The sequence below is a fragment of the Mirounga leonina genome, unplaced genomic scaffold (assembly GCF_011800145.1).
Source record: "Mirounga leonina isolate KUSES-001 unplaced genomic scaffold, KU_Mleo_1.0 Mir_170, whole genome shotgun sequence".
Classification (NCBI taxonomy): domain Eukaryota; kingdom Metazoa; phylum Chordata; class Mammalia; order Carnivora; family Phocidae; genus Mirounga; species Mirounga leonina.
In genome coordinates this window covers 7,779,455-7,804,041 of record NW_023270433.1, presented here as the reverse complement: position 1 = coordinate 7,804,041, position 24,587 = coordinate 7,779,455, and the positions used below count along the sequence as shown (strand labels likewise).

Here is a 24,587-nt window from a genome sequence, read left to right as displayed (position 1 = left end):
CAGACCCAGTACGGCTTTGCAAGCAAACCAGATGCACCTCTAACCTGAGAAAAAGGATGTCTTTCATCCTAGGGAAGGCAGGTGCATTGATAGTCTTGCTAATGGGCCTGCAAGCTCTTCTGTGAGTTCCCAAATCTATGGGGCATTAGCAGCCAGGAGCTCGTGCGCCTTTGGGGGAGAACAAGAATTTTAGATCTTTACTTCACGGCTCATGTCACCTCAGCTGAGAGCCTGCTTGAGGTGTGTGGATGTGTGTGTCTGTGCCCCCACATGTATGCATATCTTATTCAGAGTTAAAACTTCTTTATAGGTCATGAAATATCATAAAATGTATCAACAGAAGTTTCTTACTGACCTTTATTTGCAAAGGAGCTGTTTTCTTCATTATAAGCAACATTTTTCTTGGTAACCATCACCCAAAACTCAGTTTCTAAAAACTAATTTTTCTTTCTTTGGAAACAGACTGTATTGTGCTCATTTGGTTTCAAAACTAAGGTTCTAAAACTGTGACTGAATGTCAGTTTTCCTCCCTGCTGGTACTTGTAATTCTTGCTTTCCCTTAGATGTTCGTGATTTCACATGTAAAAATATGCGGAGGACCTGTTGCAGGTACCTGATTTTAAAACTGAAAATTTAGGTACCACATGTTTGAGGACGGTATCCTGGTCCTTCCCAGGAAGGAGCAAGCGTGATCTCTGACTTTCCCTCACAAGCAGCTCTGAACCCACCTGTATCCTGACTTGAGCACATACCGGCCGACCCTGCAGATTTTAAAACATTGACTCTGGGTCTCTCCCTGCCCGAGAAACTGCTGCTGTGTCAGGTGCTGATCCCGCACACCAGTCACACAGTGACCCCTCAGATGGCCGAGACCGTAGGCTCTCGTCTGTTGCAAATCGGAGGGGGCTGGATGAATTTCGTGGGGCTGTCTCCTCTCCAGGTACGAGACAAGTGGCATTGGAGAGGCACGGGTGAAGGAGGTGCTCCTGGACGAGGATGACGACCTCTGGATAGCACTGCGCCACAAGCACATCGCGGAAGTGTCCCAGTAAGAGCCCCTTGCCTCCGCCCCTCCCCAGGGACCCCGGCCTCCCCGCCGCCCCAGCTCCAGGGCTCGCCCCAGAGTGCAGGCAAAACCCTTTCTCCAGATGGCAGTTGCTCATGTGCACACTCTGGGCAGCTTGCACAGAGCTGCTCAGTGGATGGATTCACCCACATGATAACCAGTGATGAGGAAGCCCTTCTAATCTCAGCGCGAGTGACACCAACTTCGCCAAGTGAGAAAATCCACTGTGTTCAGGTAGCTCTTAGTATTTTTCGAAAACATCCGTAGCTCTCAGGAAATGCTTTGTAAACACCAAATGTTTAAAGCCAGTGCCTGGGGCGTCTGGCTGGCTCAGTCAGTAGAACACGCAACTCTTGCTCTAAGGGTCGTGAGTTCAAGCCCCACGTTAGACATAAAGCCTACTTAAAAATAAATAAATAAATAAAGCCAGTTCCTTCCACTGAAAGATCCAGATTACACTGCATCAGTTCGATTTTCTTTTATATAGCCGGTGTGTCATCTTCTTCCGCTGCTGTCATCCCTAAAATTTCCAAGCAAGAGCTAATGTGTATATACAGAACCCGTACCTTGCTCTGAAGATGTTTCAAAATGTTTCTAACACCTGAATTTTTTTTTTTTAAGATTTCATTTGTTTATTTGATAGAGACACAGCGAGAGAGGGAACACAAGCAGGGGAATGGGAAAGGGAAAAGCAGGCTCCCCACCGAGCAGGGAGCCCGATGCAGGGCTTGATCCCAGGACCCTGGGACCATAACCTGAGCCGAAGGCAGACGAAAGGCACCCCTTTCTTTCTTTTTTTTTTTTAAAGATCTTTTTATTTATTTGACAGAGAGAGAGACAGTGAGAGAGGGAACACAAGCAGGGGGAGTGGGAGAGGGAGAAGCAGGCTTCCCGTTGAGCAGGAAGCCCAATGTGGGGCTTGATCCCAGGACCCCAGATCATGACCTGAGCTGAAGGCAGACGCTTAACGACTGAGCCACCCAGGCACCCCGAATTTTTTTTTTTTTTTTTTAGATTTTGTTTATTTATTTGAGAGAGAGAGTGCACAGTCGGGGGGGAGGGGCAGAGGCAGAGAGAGAAGCAGACTCCCTGCTGAGCAGGGAGCCCCACTAGACTGGCACCAGGGCTTGACCCCAGGACCCCCAAGACCATGACCCAAGCCAAAGGCAGATGCTTAACCAACTGAGCCACTCAGGTGCCCCTAACACCTGAATGTTTTTCTTTTTTTTTTTTTTAAAGATTTTATTTATTTATTTGAGAGAGAGAAAGAGAGAGAGCATGAGAGGGGGGAGGGTCAGAGGCAGAAGCAGACTCCCCGCCGAGCAGGGAACCCGACGCGGGACTCGATCCCGGGACTCCAGGATCATGACCTGAGCCGAAGGCAGTCGCCCAACCGACTGAGCCACCCAGGCGCCCCACACCTGAATGTTTTTCTAAGACCTTTAAGCTATAAATAAAAATTCTGCTTTTGCAGAAGGACATTCTTTTTTTTTTTTTTTAAGATTTTATTTATTTATTTGACAGAGAGAGACACAGCGAGAGAGGGAACACAAGCAGGGGGAGTGGGAGAGGGAGAAGCAGGCTTCCCACCGAGCAGGGAGCCCAATGCGGGGCTCAATCCCAGGACCCTGGGATCATGACCTGAGCCAAAGGCAGACACTTAACGACTGAGCCACCCAGGTGCCCCTTGCAGAAAGACATTCTGTCTGCTACATTGAGTTGGTGATATCCTCAGTAAGTTCACAAGGAAGAGTGGGAAAATATCACAGTCTTGGATAGTTCAGTTGTTCAGAAAAGTGGCCCCAAACTTTTCGGATCACTCAACCTTAGGAAAATGTTGCTTCACATTTCCAATATGCAAGTTTATTTATGAATTAACTATATAGTTAATTGTAGTAATATGTATGTTTTACAGTATATACAAAAGCATAAATTTAAGGATGGAGTAAAGTAAACATAAATAGATGTACTAATAATTTCTTCTCTCCAATCATCCCATACACCCCCCTCTGGAGACCCTGGTTTAGAATATTAGTTAGGAAAATGATGTATCCCTCTCTCTCTTCTTCAAAAATCACTTTAAATGCATACCTTACTGGCAGGAAAACTTGCCACATATTCCTAAAGGAAGAATCTCGCACCACTTCTGTAGCATCCACATGGAGGACCAAGGCGTTGCTGTGAAACTTAGCTGCCTCCTTCTGTCTTCTAGGGAAGTCACCCGTTCTCTGAAAGATTTTTCTTCCAGCAAGAGAATGAATACTGGAGAGAAGGTAAATGCATACTAGAGCTCCAATGTCCTTTAGGCTAATCCCTGTCTTCTTTCTGAGAGCTGGTTGGCAGGGTGCCTCCATGGCACAGGACTAGTAAGTTAGGAGGTTATTGTCACCTCTTCATCTGATATCATTTTGTCTTATTTTTGCATTCAAGATTGAGATCGGAGCCCTCATCTTTTGATGTTTATAGAGATCTTCATTTTGTTACCCTGAAGATTAATATTTACTGTTTTAGATCATAATTCAGTTTAAGCCAGAGGAACTATGAAACCTTTTTTAGCTTGTGGTGGAATTAGAATTCATAACTTGCCTGGTCCTCTCCTTACCCTGACATGGGTTCAGCAGAGGTGGTTTACCCATCGTGGTCAAGGCAAATACAGCTCTGACTGTATTTTAAGCTTGCTTAAAACCATTTGGTGACTCTGTTCCCAGTAGAATCAAGTCTCACTCACTCATGGACACACCTTATAGCACCAGGCCATCAGGCTCCCCAGACTCTCAGGTCTGCCCCCTACCCGCTTGTACCCACCACCTTGCCTGAGTTCCTTGCCTGGGCCTTGCCTTGTGAAGTCCTGGTCCTTTGGCTCAGGCATCATTTTCTCAGGGAAACCTTCCCTACCACCACCCCCCCCAGACTAGTGAGGTGCCTCTCTGCACCTCTGCATCCACACTTGTGATTTTCCGAAGAACACTAATCATCTCAGTCGGAATGGCTCCTCTGCTAGATGGTAGTTCCACAAAAAGGCAAGAAGCTCTCTTTTTTGTTTGTTTGTTCTGATCTTGTATCTCCAGCACCTCACCTGGTATATGGTAGTAATTCAATAAATTTTTGTTGGATAAGAGTGGAATTAGGTGGGTCACACAGTTAGCAAGTAAACAGACCTCTTTCACCTGTCAGGATGCACGTCCCAGCCCTTTCCCAGCTTCTTCCTTCTTTCTTTCTGTCTACACAACTGTAGCCTTTCTGCTGGGATGAAATGTGAACTCAGTTTCAAGACTGCTTGAGCTGAGTATGCAGAAAGGCAGCATGGGAAAGAAAAATTGCTCTTTCCTGGCAAGAATTATGCTCTCAGTAACTTTCTAGTCCAATAAATAAAACATAATTGCTACCCTTTGGAGTTCACTTCCCCACCTATAAGGCAGTTATGGTATTTGGATCAATAATTTTCTGAACCAGAGGCCTGGAAATCTAAACCCACGGTGATCTTGGGCTTAACAGATTCGAGAGTTTCTGAGCATGCACTTGGAAGTCTGGTGCTGGCTCCTGTCCTGCCCTGTGCCCACCACCCTTGCAAAGCCTCCTAGGTCAGGGCCATTGCAGTGAGACCATATGTTTTCCTTCCCCTTGTAGACTACCATGCGGGACCTGTCCCAGATGCTGAAGAAGATGCCCCAGTACCAGAAAGAGCTCAGCAAGGTACGACCATCCCAAATGATGGGTTTGAATCTTGAGTATAAACAGTTGCAGTAAGACCTCTCAGAGCCCCACTGTACTGACTGATACATTGAAATCCACAAGTTTTTAATCAACTTCCAGTTTTATTAGGAAAAGCTGAAAGGCTGGATAACTTATTTCCTATGACTTTCTTTTCTCCTCTTCATCTTTTCTCTCTTTATCCTTCAATTCCTCACCTCATGAGCCTCTCCCCTGGGCTGTTTGAATGTGCTCATGACATGGCAGCTGGCCTCCTCCAAAGTGAGTGACCTGAGGGAGAGAGCCAGGAGGAAGTCACGGTGCCTTTTCTGTCCTGACCTGGGATGTCCTACATCATGTCCTCCACACTCTGTTAGAAGCGAGTCACTGAATCCAACCAACACTCGAGGAGGGGGGAATTAAGCTCCACCTCCTAGAAGGAGGGGTATCAAAGAATTCGTGGATACATTGTAGAACCATTGTACCACCCTACCCCCATAAAGGATTCCTCCCTCCACTTGCCTCCTTTAGGAATGCAATTTGTCCCTTTCTTTTGACACACAGAATTTTCTGTCATGATGTTTGTGTTCCTGCTGGAATGCATGTTTTATCTCCTTTATGAGGCTGGAATCTCCTTTTTGCACTGCATAGTGTTTATACGTAGTAGGAGCTCAGTAGACGTTGCATGAGTGATTTCTTGTGAGTGAGTGATTTCTTGATCACACACACTCTGCTTTTTCCCAGTATTCGACTCACCTGCACCTGGCCGAAGACTGCATGAAGCATTACCAAGGCACTGTGGATAAACTCTGCCGAGTGGAACAGGTAGGACCTTTTCCTTCTCTTTCTGCCATGCCCATTGACCCAGCTGAATTATAACATCTGACCTTGAACATCCCGCAGAATCATAGGATATAGAAGTCTACTAGATCACGTTGTCTCAACTCTGGAGCCAATCAATGCACTTCCACTCTCAATGGTAGGGACTAGATTGGTCTGGAATGCTGTGTCATTTGGATTTTGCATGTCTGACTTTCTACTGGCTCCTTGGAATGTCTGAAGAGAGATATATGGATCTCTGAGCCCTACACTGACAAGGCTGGCTGAGTTTTATATTCTGAGTGTGTTTTTCTCCTGCTGTCGCCACACTAGCTTTGGAGACGTAGATGCTGAGAAAAGCTAGTGCAGTAGCATGTCAGAAACTCACCCACAGCCTCCCTGATCACGATTAGGACTGAAAGTCAGCAGTTTGGGATTTGAATTCTGCTCTGTCACTGATTTGTTTGATGTGCCTATTTCTGCTTTATTTTCCTCATCTGCAAAAGGAAATAACAATGCTGCCACATTTTCCAGGAGTGGTGTGTGGAGTCACTAATCCTGGCCCTCCATTCTCCAAGTGTGAGAACATTCCTCAGCTAGGGTCAGCTTCCAAGGCAAGGGAGGGCATTAAGCAAGTGTGAAGCTGCGGTGAGAAAGAACGGCTCAGGTTCTCAGTGTGAAGCTAAGATTTACATCTTCCAGCGTGATGTGACAGGCCAGCTTGGGTTTGTCAGACTTGTCCCGATTCAGTGACGCTCTTCCAAGGGGAAGTGACCCTGCAGAAGTCCATCAGTTTCATGGGCGATCTTGGCAAGCACAGGGCATCCTCTCCAAAAGAACTGGACTGTCTGGAAAATAGGGCATCCCTATATCAGTAAAAATGCAGTCAGGATGAATCCTTGGAAGCGTACATTTTTTCAGAAGTGCTCCATAGTATTTGTTGAACTCGTTACATTTAATTGGACCTTTAGAGAGTATTAGACTCAGGTCCCACTGCACAAAAGTCTGTTGAGGATGGTGGTGGCTCTGAGAGGTGAAGGGGTCTGGGGGCACCCACCTTCCTCGACCTGGACAGACCACGAACTCGAGACCATGATGGTTATGGACTCATGGGGTCTTTAGAGGAGGGAACCTTCAGGCGAGCCCTGTCTGGGCTCCAGGGAGGGTTGCAGCCATTGGTCTCTGAGAACAGAGTGAACGATTCATGGTTTCCTGAGGCTGATGTGTGGCCTTCTCTGGTCTCTCTACAGTGGATGTGACTCTTGCCTGAGTCGTGAAGCAGGGGCCATCACTGTGCTCTCTCTCATCCTCCCTCTTTTGCCAGCCCCTCTCTCCCCCTTCATCTCCCTGGGTTGGATTTCCCTTGTTTTTCTCCTCGCCCTGAAAGTGGTTGGAAGATTAAAAACAGGTCAAAAACATAGAGTAGCTCAAAACTCAAAAAACATGTCCTTCCACACCAAGGGGGAGCACATGGGAAGAGTCTAGCCAGGCAGTGGCCCCTTAAAATGCCAAAGCTCTGCATGTGTAGGAAGGCAACCCTTTCAGCCCCGATCCCTCAACAGGGCTTTGTACCTCTAGAGGCCCCACCAGGATTGAGTCTTGACCTGAGTCAGCGCAGGTACACAGGCACTCACCCGGAGGGAGCTGCCTACCTTCAAACAAGATGGCAAAAAAATCATGGTGGTTTCTGTTTTTGCAAAGTGAACCCTGGGGCTGTCATCACTTCTCACTGACGCCATATAAAACAATGCGGATGACACCAGTGCTAATTACGGGGCCTTGTGAGAGCAGAAGCCCCTGCATAGGACCTTCCCCAGCCAAGCGACAAATCCCATTTATGGACCACCAGTTGTCTAGTAGTTCCCATCCATCCAGACCGTCGCCAGGAATGGGGCCAGTGTGGTGTGTTTTCTGCAGGACCTGGCCATGGGCACGGATGCTGAAGGGGAGAAGATCAAGGACCCCATGAGAGCCATCGTCCCCATTCTGCTGGATGCAAATGTCAGCACTTACGACAAAATCCGCATCATCCTTCTCTACATCTTTTTGAAGAATGGTAGGAATGGTGGGATAGAGAAGAGGGGAGAGGCCCTTCCTTGGGCAAATGAGGCAGGTGGGAGAAAGAAGACAAAGTGGAAAAGTGTTTAGGAGACATGGAAAAGATTTTTTTTTTTTTTTAAGATTTTATTTATTTATTTGACAGAGAGAGGAGACACAGCGAGAGAGGGAACACAAGCAGGGGGAGTGGGAGAGGGAGAAGCAGGCTTCCCGCAGAGCAGGGAGCCCGATGCGGGGCTCGATCCCAGGACTCTGGGATCATGACCTGAGCCGAAGGCAGACGCCTAATGACTGAGCCACCCAGGCGCCCAGGAAAGGATATTTAATACGGAGATCCCAGGGGCTCTTTACATTTGGGGAAATGTAAGCAAATGTGTTGCAACTACAGGTAATTAATTCTAGAGGTAATAAAGGTGTGGCGTCTCTGGAAGAGGACGGGTGGGAGCGGGGAGAGGCCACTGACTGCAAAGCCAGTTTGTGAGAGCATGTCTGCCAGATACTTGCATCACATTGGTAACTCTGCCTTTAAATAACTGATTTTTACCCACATTATAGTTGCCCATAAGTGTCCATTGTGCAGGAGATGGACACTGAGACTCTTGACTTCGATGTGGGTGGGGGTGGGCAGGGATGGCTGAGAAGCAGGAGATGGGTGGAAATATAGACCATAATGGGGCAGTTGCTGATGGTCAAAGCCTGGGACAGAGTGGCTAGAGTGGAATCGAAATGCTGATTTTGTCCTCATCTTACAGTAAAGTTGATGTGGTGAAGATTCATTTCTACTAACCCTGAGAAGGGACACTGTCCCCCCTCAAGCGACTGGTTCTGCTTCTGAGTGTGTGATGCATGATGGTTGGGTGTGGTGACCAGGGGTTTTGTTCTCACAGGCATCACTGAGGAGAACCTGAATAAACTGATCCAGCACGCCCAGATCCCCCCAGAGGACAGCGAGATCATCACCAACATGGCGCACCTGGGGGTGCCCATTGTCACTGATGTAAGGGGCCAGCCTTGCATATGGGGAGGGAGAGGCAGAAGAGAAGCTGGCGTGTCTTATCTTTTCTCCTGATTTACTTAAGGTGGCTTATGATACATACACTCAACATTGAGAAAGAAAAAACATAAAATCGGAGGAATAAAGGTATAGAGATATAATAAAATAAAAGTGTTACTCCCGGAACCAAGATGTGCACAGAGTCATTAAAGCTGAGCTTGTCTGCACCAGCCTCAAACAGGAGTCACGCCAGCTTCATTCTCTGTGTCTTGAGGTCAGTCTGGTCTACTTTTGCACACCCAGGTCCAGCATCTTCTCTGAGGGTGAGAGCACAATGCTTAGTTAGCATCAAGCAGGTTTGCCACTTGGTTCTTCACTGGTGATGATTCAGAACCAGGCCAGGGCAGGGTGTCTGGGAAGCCCGACCACACTGCACCCTCTAGAGGAGGCTGGCGGTCGGGGGTCTCCAGAACTCAAGGAAGAGGCCCAAGCACTCTTCAGATCTCTCTGCTAGGAACCTCACTCTATACTTTCTTCCTGTGGGGAGTTGTTCACACAAGGGTGCTATAAAGCTGGAGTTGCAAATGTACTTCTTTTGGAATCTTAGAGTCAAAAACTTTGTCCCTGAGCCCAGACCAGAGACCTAGAACTGGAGGTAGTTTGGTGTTTTTAGACCCTTTTTCACAAGAGGCACCCAAATGGGAATGGAGATGGTTTACTCATGCACCCAGACTGTCAAAGCAAAATTAAAGACCAAGTCCTACCCAAAACAGTCTTTTCTCCTATAATTGAAGCAAACTATGTTTTTAACTACCAGGATTTTTTTTTTTTTTTTAAGATTTTATTTTTTTACTTTAGGGGGATGGGGAGAGAGAGAGAATGCATGCACCAGTGGGGGGGGGGGGGGGGGGGGGGGGGGGAGAGAGGGTCTCTCTCTCTCTCTCTCTCTTTTTTTTTTTTAAGATTTTATTTGTCAGAGAGAGAGAGCAAGCAAGCACACAAGCTGAGGGAGTGGCAGGCAGAGGGAGAAGCAGGCCCCCCATTGAGCAAGGAGCCCGATATGGGACTTGATCCCAGGACCCTGGGATCAAGACCTGAGTCAAAGGTAGACGCCTAACTGATTGAGCCACCCAGGTGTCCCAGGAGAGGGAATCTCAAGCAGACTCCCCACTGAGCACAGAGCCCGACGCAGGCCTTAATCCCATGACGCTGAGATCATGACCTGTGCTGAAACCAAGAGTCAGACGCTTGACTGAGCCACCAAGGGACCCCACTACCAGGAGTTTTTTGAATGACACTTATATGTTTGACCCACATTTGCCATTTTTCATGGCTTTAAAGAACCAAGTTTGCTCCAGGTTCTTGGGCGAAAGCCCAAGGGGCACACGCTGGACTTTTCCAGGAAAACCCCTCCCACTTCGTACTCTGCCAGTGCTGACTCTCTGAAGGGAGTCCTCAGGAGCGATTTCCAAGGGCCAGCAGAGTCGCAGGGGCCCAGATGACCCCTGACTCCATCTAATGTCACATGTGTTTGCGCTCAGTCCACATTGCGCCGCAGGAGCAAGCCAGAGCGGAAGGAGCGCATCAGCGAGCAGACCTACCAGCTCTCGCGGTGGACCCCAATCATTAAAGACATCATGGAGGTCAGTGAGGGACGGCTGTGAGGGTGTGTGGGGGACAGCCAGGGCCTGGGGCTCTTTGCCTACAGGCCCAGAGGCCTCCGGCTTCACCTGCTGTGGGCTGGTGGTGATAGCCTGGGGTTATCTGTCCCAGAGGATTTGTATCCAGTCTCAGGGCTCTTCTAGGCCCCATAGCCTTGTCCTGAGGGTTTAGGGAGAGCTGTCCCCAGAGGCCACCAAATGCAGACCCCCACGATCTATATGACATAGCCCCAGTGTAGATACCCCTCGATGGTGCTGTATCCAAAGGACCAAACACATCTAGCGCCTATAGGTCAGATGAGTAACGAGCGCCACTCTGAGGGTGCGGGTGTGTGTGGAGGGGCCTTTGGGATGTGACCCGAGCCAGTGCCTCCCTAAGACACCCCGTCAGTCAGGGACCCTGCCAGGCATGTTTCTGCCTCTGCTCTCCTGTTCACATCCATCCCTTGCCTGCGGTGCTCTCCCTTTCCACTTCTGAGCCCTGCCTTCCTTCAAAGTCCCCATCAGGTCTGACGGTTCCCACGCACTGCCCCTGTCTGACCTCCCAGCACCGAAGAGGCTGCCCCAGACTCCTGTAGTGTGTCGGGGATGCCCTTCACATACACGTGTCTGTTCAGTGTGTGGAGTCAGCTTTTTATACCTTGACTTCTGCCCTCAACTCATGTGTCCTCTGGCACTGTGCCTTGGACATAGTAGGTGTTTTCGTGTCTGTGAATGTGAGGTGTCTCTCTGCTCTCTGCTTGTAGCTCAAGAAACCCCGCTTAGAATCCTGCCCCACTGGACCTTCCGGGTGGGTCTTGGAGCTACCTTGTCCGGCTCCTGCTCTCCGTGGGTGGACAAGACTGGGGTCCTGACAATGAGGGGACTTTCCCAGAACTCCTTTGTCAGTTCAAGCAGTCCGTTTTAATAAGTCCTGCGGACTTATTAAAATAAGTATACTTTAAATATATATAGTGAGTCAACTTCCTGTTTTTAAAACCCACAAACCAAAAGGATGGGTGAACATGAACATCTAGGAACCGGTTCCATTTCTTTGTAATGTAATTAAAGCCCACCCCCTATCTCCTTTGCTCCTTTGTTCTCTGCTCCCTTTTCCTGCCCCCTCCCCCTCCCCCTGAAGAACCGTGCGCGTGTGTGCGTGCGTGCGCGTGTGTGCCTGCGTGTGTGTGTGTAGGCTTCCCATGGTAGCTATTAGGAGGAGTTCTAGACAGCAGGAGGGGCATAGCTGGAATCCGCCCCCTGGATAATTAGACCCTTGGGAAACTGAAGGTGGAAGGTCTTGTCTTGCCTGAGACACTGTGCCTATGCCTAGTTTCTCCAAGACTGATGGCAAGTGTCAGGAATTTATTGGACAGAATGCAACATTTATAACCTCACGTAGAATGTAGAAGAAAAAGAAAAAACAAATTAGAAGGGAAGCAAGAAAAATGAACGCAGTTTTGTTAAAGTTTTTTTTTTTTTTAGTCATCGCTATACCCAGCATGGGGCTTGGACTCAGGACCCCAAGATCAAGAGTCGCGTGCTCTTCAGACTGAGCCAGCTAGGCGCCCCATTGCAGTTTTTTTTTTTTTTAACTTTTTTTTTTTTTTAAAGATTTTATTTATTTATTTGAGACAGAGAGAATGAGAGACAGAGAGCATGAGAGGGAGGAGGGTCAGAGGGAGAAGCAGACTCCCTGCCGAGCAGGGAGCCCAATGCGGGACTCGATCCCGGGACTCCAGGATCATGACCTGAGCCGAAGGCAGTCGCTTAACCAACTGAGCCACCTAGGCGCCCTTTTTTTTAATTTTTAAAGAAGCAGCCCTGCAGACTGATCTCCGTGCACCAGCCAGTTGTAGGGCATCTGGTCCCTGCGGAGCACCGTGCTAGGCACCTAGAGCAGGCAGCAGGCCGGGGGGATGCTGGTTGTTGCAAACTTGGCCATGTCACTGTGCTAAGTGACTTGTTCTTTGAACCATCTTGCCTTGGTTCTGTTGGCCCTTCTCAAACAAATGGCAAAAGCTCAATATCTGTCTCTTTTCTTTCCAGGACACAATTGAAGACAAACTTGATACCAAGCACTACCCTTACATCTCTACTCGCTCCTCTGCTTCCTTTAGTACCACCGCAGTCAGGTGAGTGAGAACCCTGAGCCAGTGAGTGGGAGAAGTGGGCCCATCTCTGGTTGGTTGTTGGGTGGTCCTGTTACGAAGCAGCAGTATCCGCAAGAACCCTCCCACCGCTTCTCATCACAGCCAGAGTGCAGGCCCTTCACCCTCCAGCTTCCCACCACTCTCATTCCTTGCTCCTCCCTTTGTTCTCTCCATTTCTGCCTCACTAGCTTCCTTCTTTGCAATGTCAGGCTTACTTCTGCCTCAGGACCTTTGCACTTGCTTTTCCCTCTGCCTGAAATGATCTGTCCCCAGTATATCTGTGTGGCTTGCCCCTTATCTTCTCCACCTTCCCTAACTATCCTTTTTAACATTACACCAGTATTCCTAGTTGTGCTATTCATAATAGCTCAAAAGTGGAAATAACCCAAATTTCCATCAACAGATAAATGGGTAAGCAAAACATAGTGTATTCATACAATAGAATATTATCCAGCCTAAGAAAGGAATGAAGCACTGACTTGTGCCATAACATGGGTGAAGCTTGGAAACATTATACTAGGTGTAAGAAGCCAGTCACAAAAGTCCACACATTGTATGATTTCATTTGTATGAAATGTCCAGAGTGGGCAAATCTGTAGAGATAGAAAGTAGATGAGTGATTGCTGGGGAGGGGGGGCAGGCATTGGGGTGGTGGAATGGGGAGTGACTGCTAATGGGTATGGACTTTCTTTCTAGGGTGATGAAAATGGTCTAAAATTGACTGGTGATGGTCCACAGTTCTGTGACTATGCCAAAGACCACTGCATTGTACACGCTGAATGAGGGAATCGTATAACGTGAATTACCTCTCAATAAAGGTGTTACAGAAAATAAAGAAAAAAAATGATAGCCACCCCCCAACACCTCCTCTCCCCCTTCCTTTTTTTGTTCACTCCATACATTATACCAGCATGTAGTAGAGTATTTGTGTTTCTCTTGCTTACTGCCAGTCTCCCCCAATTAGAATGTCAGCCTTGCGAGGGCAGGGATTTGTGTGTCTATTTTAGCCTCAGTTGCTAAAACAGAGCCTGGCACATAGTAGGTGCTCAGTGTATTCTGCTTTCACTTTTGGTTAATCAGTTGAAGGGGATGAATATGTTGTCTGCATAGAGCTGCGTTTCTCAGAATCATGCTTGATGGAAGTGTGGATGCCTTGGGTTTATTGGGTTTCTGCCACGTACCTGGTGATGCTCAGATATTTCAGCTTGGAGATGTGAGTAGACAGCAATCCATACTTCTGTCCCTGGGTTCTCCAACACTGTGTATTTTCTTGGTTGCTCATGATATCTTCCAGGGTCTGTTTTCAAAGGCGTTTCCTCTTTTTCTCCTCCTGCCGTGCATCGGGAAGCCTTCCCTTCTGTGCTCTGTGAGGATGTCTGAAGGTATTTCGCCTGCAGACTCTTCTTGGCCTCCCTCGTCTATGTGGTCCAGGCTGTTCCCTGACCCACAGAAGCATCTCTTACCTTTCCTGAGGTGGCAGCCTCTGAGCCAGGGTGCTACTGTTTTTCTTTGACAGTGAGAGCCTGGGGTGGCTCCTGAGAAGAGTCAAGGCTGAATGAACCTTTGAGCTTGGAACAGGAGCATCTCTAGCTCCAAAGAGGGCATGCCGGGGCCCTGGAGTAGCATTTAGCTCCCAAGATGAACACTCTGCATGCTTATCTTCCTGCTCGTGCTTTGCCTGCCATCTCTCTTGCCTCCCAGCCTGCTGCCCTCACTTTTATTTGTTTTTAAAGATTTTATTTATTTATTCATGAGAGACAGAGGGTGAGAGAGAGAGAGTCAGAGGGAGAAGCTCCCTGCGCAGTGAGCCTGAGGTGGGACTCGATCCCAGGATCCTGAGCCAAAGGCAGACGCTTAACGGACTGAGCCACCCAGGCGCCCCCGCCCTCACTTTCAGGCCTTCGCTTGGGCCGAGGCTGCAGGCCCATGTGGCCTCTGTGGCATTGTGCGTCCCCTCTGATGCCAGTGGAGGCCAAATGTCGATTGCCAACACTGGGGTAAAATTCAAAATCCCTGGTGGTGCCGCAGACAGGCGGGCTGACGATGGCAGACTGTCAAAGGATTTTCTCTGTGTTGACCCCATGTGCCCCTGGCACCTTCAGGATCAGAAAGTGACTTTTTTTTAACGCTGTCATTAGGAAGAAGGGCAGAGATTTCACTAGAGACTGCTTTTTGTTTTATTTCCCCCATTTTCTTAACCTGGAAGCTACCCATTTCTCATTGTTTCTGAGGACGAGGTGAAGACTTACTAAGAGCAGCTCAGGGCCAGTGGGGGGAACTGCCCCACCACTGAAATGCCTGTCTTTCAGGAGGAGCTCAGTGTCACATCTCCTGGGAAGACTTCTCCGGTGATGCCCGGATGATGATGCTAGAAGGCCCTCCCATGTGTGTCCTGATAGCACTGAGCTCCTCTGTAGCACGATTCTGACCTGCTTCCTTCTCCCCACCCAGCCCAGTTAAACCGTGAGCTCTCGGTGGGCACGGCTGAGTCTCCCTCGGGGCGGCACCGCGGGGCCAGGGGAGACCATAGCCCGGTGAGGTGCTCGGGGCGTGAATCAGCGTGCCGACCTGACGGCGGGCCTTGACTCTGCCGTCACCGCTCACTGCCAGCTGAGGGTCCCAGACAAGCCTAGAAACCTGTACGCTCGAGGGCAGAAGCCTGACAACCACCGCGAGGGGCGAAGCTGGGGGGGGGGGTAACACGCCAGACTTTAAAGCTAACTCGAGCCTGCCTGTCGCCTCATGTTTCCAAGAGAGTGACAAGCTCACAGCATGGGCAGCCAGACCCCTTGATAATGTGCACAGCGGTTCAGCTCGGCCAACACTCGCTACTACTCTGTTTTGGTCACTGGTGTACAGAATGAATGTGTAAATAAGTCATTGAGGTATGAAGTGCTAAATACTTCAGTGCAGATAAACATAATTAATCTCTCTCTCTCTCTCTCTCCCTCTCTCTCCTCCTTCCCTCCCTCTCTCACCCCCACCCCAGCGCCCGCTATGGGCACTGGCATAAGAATAAGGCCCCAGGGGAGTACCGCAGTGGTCCCCGCCTCATTATTTTCATCCTTGGGGGCGTGAGCCTGAACGAGATGCGTTGTGCTTACGAGGTGACCCAAGCCAATGGAAAGTGGGAAGTGCTAATAGGTGAGTGGGGGCATGTGTTCTAGAGGGAAGGGGCTGCTTCATTGCACTTTGACCCATTCCATGCTTTGGTGTTTCATTCTGTCTTCGATTCTCCATTGCCCCTGCAAAACTTAGTCTCTAGACATGTTTGTGGATAGCAGCAGCTGAGGGGCAAAGGGTTCTTTCCTCGTGTCTGCACTGTGTCTCGTGATGAGAGGCAGCTGTAAGCGGTGGGAAGCGTCCGAGCACAGACTCCAACACACCCAGACTCCCGTCCCTGCTTGGCCACTGCCAGGTGGGTCACCTTGAGCAAGCGCTCCACCTCTCCATGCTGCGATTTCCTTACCCAACCAAACGGGGTTAAGAACACCCACTTAGAGCCTTGCACTGGGCCTGAGGTGGGACTTGTCTGTTTCCTGGCATTGGGCCTCATATCCAGAAGAAGCTCAGTGAATGGAAGGTAAATTATCGCCCCCTCCTTTACCTGTCCGTTGGAGATGGACAGACACAGCCTGCGAGCAGATATTGCCTGAAGCATACTGGCCTGACTGCTGGACTCTGCTAAGGGATCCCGCCTCCCCTTCCAGTTCCTACCACTTCTAGGTCGGCCATACCCTTTCTGGCATTTCCTTTCCAGAAGAAAGAAAGCAACTCATTAAGCTGACTTAAAGGCAGCAGACTTTACTCCTTTTTCATGCCTGCAGGAGCTTCCACAGTTTCTAGGGCTGGAAGGGGAAGAGTGAACTCCAGATGCCTTCCTTTTGCCCCATCTTGCCCTTGACAAAATGGATTGCACCTCCTGGGCTGCCTCTTGACACTGACAAAAGGCTATCGGCACATACTGCCCTGGCCGTGCCCCTGATCTCTATGAGCTGTGTCCGTTTTACACCTCCCCTTTGGGGTAACCAAGTCACAGTGCCCCCTAAGCTCTCAGAGTGAGCAGGTTCTGCAGACCAGTCTATGTGGCCATTCCTGGGTGAGTCAAGATGGACCTGGCACTGTCAACCCCCTTTCTAGAGACCACCATTCAGTGGGGAGACTGGACATCCTCTCCTTCCCTCCCCATTCCCTGGAACTTCCCCAGCTGGTCGCCATTTCTCCCTGTATTGTTTTCTCCTTTTTTTACGTGGACCCCGTGATAAAGCTCCCTCTGCCCCCTGCTTGTGTATGTGTTGCATGCATGTGTCTGATAATTCTCAGCTCAAATACAGCTTTCCTGGGCAGAAGCTGTCACAGCCAGGCTTTGGTGTAAATCTCCCTCTTCGACTTTGGTCCTGACTTGCAGTTCCCTGTTGGGGGGTGGAACCCTAGGGAGATAAATTTGCCCCCGCAGATTCACGGAGAGGCCTTGCGCAGACAGCTGACGTCCGCAGCGTGGCCTCACCCGCTTTGTGCATGCCGGCTGTCCTTGAGGCCTGTCCTTGAGGCCTGTGTGCGTGTGCGCGTGCTCGCGTCTTGCTTTCTCACACCTCATTGGCTGCATAAAACATGGGCCTGAGTTGGCATGTTCCTGTAACGTACCGTTGTTCAAGCAGTCAGCTGGACTCTGTTCTCCCGCAGGTTCTACTCACATTCTCACTCCCACCAAATTTCTCATGGACCTGAGACACCCCGACTTCAGGGAGTCCTCTAGGGTATCTTTTGAGGATCAGGCTCCAACAATGGAGTGAGAGTCAAAGAAACAAAGTAAAAGCAGCTTATTACAGAAAAGAAACTCTTCCACTCTGAAGGGTTTTCTTTGATTATTCCGTCACTCTTTTTCTTTCTTTTTCCCTTTTTAGTTTATTTATTTGATTTTCTTTCAACAAGAAAATGCTTGCAGTTCTTAACACCGATTGAAAATGTGTCCGGTGCTGCCTTCACAGACCCTGCCGCGAGAGCCTCTGGGCCCCGGCCTGCCAGCTCACTCGTGCCCTGGGTCCCCTGCTGCTCAGTCAGGCAGTGCCGCCCCCTGGGTTTTAATCCAAAAGTGATCATAACTGCTGTGACCAGTCCTTCAGAGGAGCTGGAAGCTGAGGGATGCTGGAGGCATGGCACGCAAGCCTGCTGGCCTGGGCGAATTTGTAGGCACCAGGCAGGGAACACATGGCCTCCTGCTTGTGTGGGGGTTGTGCGAACTTGAGAGTGAGGCCCGCAGGCGTTCAAGGGACCATCATGTCTAAGAAGGCAGAAGTCCAGTGGAGATATCCACAGGTACCTGATCGTGAGGGAGGCTCGTTGGAGCGCGTCAGAATAGACTCCACGTCAGTGGTAGTTAGACACAGAAATTCCTTTTTCCCAGGACAGGCGCTCAGCTCGAGGAAGTTTCTAGGGGGTGATGGGGTCACGAGCCATCGTGTACTTGGTGAACTCCAGCCCCCGGTGGAAAGCTCGAGTCTCATGTTCGTCTGGGGGAAATGGCCCTTCATAGTTAACTCTTTCAGTAATTGCTTTTATTTTCATTCTCCTGTGGATTTTTTCTAGCACTGAGTCATCATACCCCTCTCTCGCACTGATGTCTCTTAGTGAGATCTGGGAACCTTTGGGTTAAAATTTGTTCTTAACACAGTGTGCTGTTTGAAAAGAGTGTCTTCTCTCTCCCACCACACTTGTGCCTTTACCTGTTACCCAGGAACCTGGTGTCCATCTGGTGGATTATCCAGATTTTACTCTTGTCCTCATTCCTTCCTCTCTCTTTCCATCCCTCACATGTGCTGGGAACCTCCTCTGCTGTGTCATGTGACAGACGGTTACTGAGGAACTCCATTGTAGCATTAGTTTTTCCGTAGCTTTCTTTTGCAGTCTGTGATGAGGCCACACTCTGTGTACCTGACTTTGTGTGCTCCACCGACCCCACCCCCCCCACCCAGGCTGAGATGTGGCCTGGTGAATCACGGGACATGAGTCACCTGTGAGCAGTGGTGAGGCCTGGACTCTAGCCCCAGCTCTGCCAGGAGCAGGTCCCCCCCTCCACACACACACACACACACACACACACAGTGTGCAGAATGCAGAGAGGCTGGATCGCAGGGCCCCAGGCTCCTTGAGGTCTGACCGTCTCATTCAGTAATTCAGATCGGGGGCCTCAAAGCTTGCAGTCCTACCCTCATGCATTTGCAATCTCTGATGAACCTCAGGGGATTGGGCCATCAGAACCATAACCAGGGAGCACCAGAAGCGTGCTTGTTTGTATAAACATAACATGCTCAGGCCAGAAAAGGACTCACTCTAAAGGTCAGAACAGGCAGCTGTGCAATTGGTCTCCTCTTTCCTCCCTGTGGCCTAGAGATGGCTCCCCCCGGGCAGTAGTGAGGGGAGAAGCCGCATGTGGGATGAGCCTGCACGGTGCATGGTGGGCTGGCTGTGGCCCTGGGCTGCCTCCCATCCTGCCCAGCTGCCTTCCCCTAGAAAGTGCAGCCAGTGGGTGGTGAATAAAAGCAATTGTTAAAAAATAGTCATTGTTAAAAAAAAAAACCGTCTTTGTTTAGAAGTACCTTGGTTGGTTGGTAATCAGAGACATCTGGTTCTGTGTACAGACGGCAGGTAGGTGATCAGCATTTGCTGCGGGATGTATTGTAAGACTTAACCGGGGACAGATGTTCAGTCCAGGCCACAGCAGTGGCGGAGTGCTTGCAAGGTTTGAAAGACTCAAACCCACAGCTCGGAGGCTCCAGCTAGGATTCGCTCTGGGAGTCCCTGCTTCAGAAGCAGCCTGTCCCTCGCAGGCTGGTTTCCTTTGTTTTATGTTCAGCCAGCACAGAGGCTCTCAGCTAACGTCTGAGCAGAGAACACGAATAGACTTGAGTTCTGTACTCTTGGCTTCTGAAATGCTCTTTGGGGGCAGCGTTGTGTTTTAGAGAGTTCCTTTAGGAAAAAGTGTGACATGGAGCCCTAATCCCAGGGAGGTCGGAAGGCAGATGAAGCTGTGACTTGCCCCCTTCTGTTGTGATTATCCAGGCGACCAAAGACAAGGACAGTGCAGGACAGGAGAGGGCCGGGGTTGTCCCCTGTCGAAGTCAGTGTCTGCAGTGACTTAGCTTCTAGGAGATGAGTTTTCCCGCTCAGCAGTGAGTGAGCGTGTCCCCGGCGGGCCCCATGTGTGGGTGCCAGTGCCCACTCCGTCCTCTGGTGCCTCTCTCTCCCCCAGGTGCCGGTTGAAGGGAGCAGGTGTGGGTAGCCAAAGTGCACAGATGCCTCACCTTAATCCCATTAATCAGTCATCCCTCCATACTGTCCAGAAGTGAAGTCTTTGCATTAGATCTTCACCCCCGGCTCTGGGGGGTTGTGTTAAAAGTACCAATCCTGAGGGAATGTCCAAGGGGCCGCCCGAGGCCGGTGGAGGTGCCCCGAAAAGCTGTCCACAACACTTGCACTGGGGAGAAAGTTTTTGTTTTTTTATATTGAATGTTTTGCTTTATTCCCATTTGGAATCAGAGAAGTCTCATTTTTCAGTGGGACTCAGATCTGAATCTGAATTCAGAGTGAACCCATTGCCCAGCTGCTATTTAAGCATTCGCTTGCATGTCCCCTGTCTGGGCCAGGAGCCCAGGGTGCCCAGAATTGAGACCAATGGCCTGCCTTCCGGGCCTGGCTGTGCCACCAAAGGGCTGCAGATGAGCACTCTGCCACTCTGGGCTTCGTTCTCCCATCTTTAGGATGTGGGGTGGGCCAGAGCATGTTTCCCAAACCTGGCAGATCATCAAACTCTCCTGGGTTGCTCTTACATGTACACATTCCCTGGTACCTCCCTGGATCTGCTGAGTTGGTGGGTGCGTTTCGGCCAAAGCCAGCAATGCCTAGACCAGCCGATCCGTAGGAGCACTCTGATTTCCAGATTCTCTCAGTGAGGAAAGGTTTTGTCCTGGCAGAGCTAGCTCACTGGGTCTGGCCCACAGCTCTGACAGTCTTTCGGATGACTGTGTTTGGAGACCACTGTTCACATTTCTCAGTCTTGCACTTACGGAGCATAAGAGAGACCTCAGAGGGGTGGAATCCCCTTGCGGTTCTGAAGGGCCGACCTGGTCAGCTCCCGTGGGTTCAAAACATGGGTTTGCAGCATGTGTATTATAGGCTCATGCAGCTCCGTCTGCAGTTTGTGGTGGTGGAAAGCTTGACCAGGGTTTTAATTCAGGTGATTGGGTGACAAGCATTAGCTCTCAGGTGATTCAGATTAACACCAGCTGGTCTGGATCCTTTAAAGACACCCAGTGAGTTTGGGCCCAGAATACTCAGTCCTGGACACTTTCTTCTTTCACTCAGACTGGGAACACCAGATGGTCAGCTATTAGATAGTAGAAAGTTCTAGGAGCATGGATTCCTTAACCCTTTTTTGGCCTCCCTAAGACCTTGAATTTGCATGTAAGCGAGGACAGGGAGCACTTTGGGATATGCATCTGACCAGAGGCTCCCTTTTGATTTTTCCAGGAAATTGAGTCTTCTGTCTTGTTTCCTGGAACTCAGCTGGATGGCGTGGGAGGGCATTAGGGACAGTTTCTCTAGCATGGGCACTGTTGTCGCCTTTACCTGGAAAGCCCCCAAGTTAATCCCTGCACAAATATCCAGAGGCTTTCTAGATGTAGACGCATAGACTGCATGGAGTTGAGATTTGGAAGACCCTCACTCTGGCAATGGTTCACTGTTAAGAATTGGGCAACATTTATTCCTATTTTCTCACTTGGGGAGTAGTAGCCTTTGACGTTCTTTAGGACTCGTAGGAAGATTAGCAAGGTCACAGAAATGAGTCTGCCTTTGGTACCTCTGGGGGAGGGCGGAGCTGTAAAAAGGCCCAGGAACAAACTGCTGAAAGCCCCGTGGCCTTTCCTGAAGGAGCCTCAGGTGTGCAGAGCAATGGTCAGTGCAGGGGCTGGTGTGGGCTGTTAAGTAGCCAGGGACCAGTTCCTCCCTCGGGGCAGTGACAGAGTGGCTAGGGCTTGAACTACAGAGGATGGGATGTTGGAAGAAGCCCCTCACATTAGAGGTCTGGACGGACCAGGCAGGTTCAAGGCCTGCGGTCCCAGCCGTCGCGGGTCAGCTGAGCACATAGTGCTCGAAGGCACAGGGCCCCTTGGTATTTGGAATCAACCCCAACAAGCCAGCCAAAGCCTTCTTTTGCCGCCCTCTGGGTGGAAATCTGGCACGCTGCAGTTTCTGTCCCCACTCCCCCAAGGCCCACGCCCTTGCCCGCACCTCCAGGGAGGCACATTTTCAAGTACGGATCTCTTTTGTTCGGTTCGTCTCTCCCACCGGGATCTCTTTCTTTGAAGCTGGCTGCTGCATGTGTGCCGGCCTCATGTTCACACACCGGTCACTTCTGTTCTGTTCCAGTAAAGTCCATGTCCAAGCCACATGGTCCATGCATCTTTTTTTACTGCACTTCTTAGCGCTCTCTCTCCTTATGAAAAAGGACTTCATCTATTTATTTTATTTTTTTTATTTTTGCAATAGAAGTATATCTAATTCCATTAGCTTAAGTTTTTTGCAAGCATTTCTAGTCTCTTACAATGTGCGGTCTCTGCAAGGTAAGGCCTCAGGTACCCTGGCCCTTTCCCTTTCACACCTGAGGTCCCCACCCCCCCCAGGGCAGTCCCAGCCCACTGGCTCCCGAGGTCAGTGGCTTCCCCCAGGGTGCCCTGCCCATCACTCCCTCCCTAGCAGGCATCATCCTTTCCACACACAGCCCCCTACCCGCCCCTGCCCCGCCGCCCTCTTCCCAGCCTCTCCCGTGCCATATGGTTTGGAATTCCTCTCCCTGGCTTCACCTCGAGTGCAAGAGAGAATCAGAAATGCAGCCTCCCTGTCCCCTGGCAGATGACACTGAGCCCAGATGGAGAGGCGGGTTCCTTCCTTGGTATAGCCTGGGACCCTGCCTGAGCCAGAGGATGTGTTTTGTTTATCCACAGTCCCCAAATGTCTCCCAGGCCTATTGTGATGTGGCCCCAACACCCCACCCCTGGCCCCCTCCCTGCTTCCTCTAGACCAGGGTGTGGGTGGGGGAACGGATGCGGAGCTGGGGAACGGAAGAGCAGGAAAGGAGACGTGGTGGGAACTGGAGCCAGCAAGCTCACTGTCTTTTCTGCCCCCCAGGATCCACGCACATTCTCACCCCACAGAAACTGCTGGACACGCTGAAGAAACTGAATAAAACAGATGAAGAAATAAGCAGTTAAAAACATAAGCCACCCCTCCAAAAAACGAACCCTCTTCCCACAGTGCTGCAGCCCCTACCGCTGCCCGCCTCGGTTACTTTGCTGACCCCGTCCCTCCACCGCCGCCCCCAGCTCTGCACGCCCTGGCCGGCACTGTCGCCGCTGCGTTCTCGTGTTTAATGATGCCCTCTTCTTGTGTGAAACAAAAGAAAATAATGCATTGTGTTTTTTAAAAAGAGTATCTTCTATATGTGTCCTAAGAGGAGAAGTTCCCGCATAAGGGACACACTGCTGGAGAAGTTGTAGAACTGTCTAGAATGAATGGACACCTTCTCCCCATTATTAGGATTCCATGACCTTGTATATAACCCAGTGCAACATGCACAAATTGCTTGAGTATGGGAAGGTAGACATTTGGGTGTTTTACAAAATCTGTTTTGGGTTGTTCCTGTTCTTTCCGGGAATCACAGAGATGTCTGTTGCTGGAATATTTCAAACTGAGGATTAATCTGTTGGCTTCACTCTAGTTCTTACCCCTCGGCCTGCTGTCATCCAGATAAGCTTGGCAGTGAAGATCAGGTGACATCTTGTGAGGTTTGGGCTGGAAGCGACCTCTTAGCCTTCCCCAGTGGCTTATCCTCCATGTGCTGGGGCTGTGGGAGGGGCTGGAGGTGTTCCTGTGAAGTCAGGCCAGGTGCTGGCCTGCGTGCGTGCAGCCTGTCACCTCCCGCCGCCTTCCCCCGGCCTGGCCCGTGTCCACAGGGCTGTGATCCCGAGGGAAGTAATCTTGCAGCCTAAGTCATGGTGCCCCGCAAGTGCAGAGCAAGCTCCCACCAGGACCTTGGTCTCTTGCAGAAGCAGTTCGGCTGGCCTTTTTGGCCATACCCTTTGCTTCCCCGGGCACCACCCCAATAGGGCTCTTCTTTCTCAGCGGGGTCAGCCGGGCGGAGCTCCCGGGTGAGGAACGAACTAGAACGGAATGGGTTCCGCAGGCTCCTGGGCAGAGGGCCCTTTCCTGTAGAGAAGGGTCTGCACCCCTCAGACTTCAGACCATGGGAGAAAAACAGCCCATTGGATTTATGCAGACCCTGTTCCCGCTCAGATTATCCTCAGTTTAAGATACTTTATAGTACTTTATTTTGTGTCGTGTGGGGTCATATGTCGTCGTGCTTGTAAGAGAAAATGATCATTTTATTCTCTGTATAAAACTTAGCTCTAAAGCAAAAATGAAAGAAGCAAATGCAGAAAGGATGTCTCGTCATCCTCAAGACTCAGCAGCCCTCCGTTCTGCGATGGCGAGCGCGCCATGTGTTCTGCTGCTGTTGTCGCAAAATATAATGACAGTGGAAGTCACAAAAATGTCCCCTGCCCCGCCCCCCGCCGCCCTTGAACCCCTGCGGACCGTGTGCATATTACTGTCTCGTGCTGTCCTTGCAGACGTGGTGTGAGATAGCTCCACGCAGCCGCGCGCTTTCCTTTCGAGTGCGTTCCTCGCCCTCCCCGGTAGACGCTTCGTGGTGGTCTCTTCCCAAGGCTTCGGAGTCTCCCCGGCGCACTCGGATTGGTTTTCGGGCCTCTTCGCTCTGTCCCGCTCTCCCGTTTCCTTAGGACAGAACTGTAGGTGCTTGCCCTGGTTTGTTTCTCGCTGCCACTGCTTCTTTCGTCCCCTCCCCTGGACCAGACGGGGCTCACGCTTCAGGGCCTTGTGCGTCGAACGTGTTGGGTTTCCTTTCTCTGTTATTTATATAAAAATAATTTATCAAAAGGATATTTTAAAAAAGCTAGTCTGTCTTGAAACTTGTTTACCTTGAAATTCTCGGAATCTCAGTGTTGGAAAGTACTGAAGCACAAACATGTATCATCTCTGTACCGTTCTGTACTAAAGCACTCGAGTCTAATAAATCAATCAGTCAGCACCCA

General features: G+C 50.1%; 1 protein-coding gene across 3 annotated transcripts in view; it reads left to right on the top strand.

Moving 5' to 3' along the window:
* Nucleotides 1-24,587, top strand: part of STXBP1 (syntaxin binding protein 1) — a 71,899-nt gene extending 47,312 nt beyond the window's left edge. Inside the window, exons 10-19 of one of the 3 annotated variants that reach the window (XM_035015757.1) lie at nucleotides 941-1,048; nucleotides 3,279-3,339; nucleotides 4,694-4,759; nucleotides 5,501-5,581; nucleotides 7,493-7,631; nucleotides 8,521-8,630; nucleotides 10,169-10,270; nucleotides 12,317-12,402; nucleotides 15,410-15,564; nucleotides 22,606-24,587. In XM_035015757.1, the coding sequence (XP_034871648.1) occupies nucleotides 941-1,048; nucleotides 3,279-3,339; nucleotides 4,694-4,759; nucleotides 5,501-5,581; nucleotides 7,493-7,631; nucleotides 8,521-8,630; nucleotides 10,169-10,270; nucleotides 12,317-12,402; nucleotides 15,410-15,564; nucleotides 22,606-22,688 (991 nt within the window). In that variant the 3' untranslated portion in view covers nucleotides 22,689-24,587. Of the gene's footprint in view, nucleotides 1-940; nucleotides 1,049-3,278; nucleotides 3,340-4,693; nucleotides 4,760-5,500; nucleotides 5,582-7,492; nucleotides 7,632-8,520; nucleotides 8,631-10,168; nucleotides 10,271-12,316; nucleotides 12,403-13,116; nucleotides 14,202-15,409; nucleotides 15,565-22,605 lie in introns of those variants that run through there. The other 2 variants (XM_035015758.1, XM_035015759.1) reach the window with 2 other exon arrangements.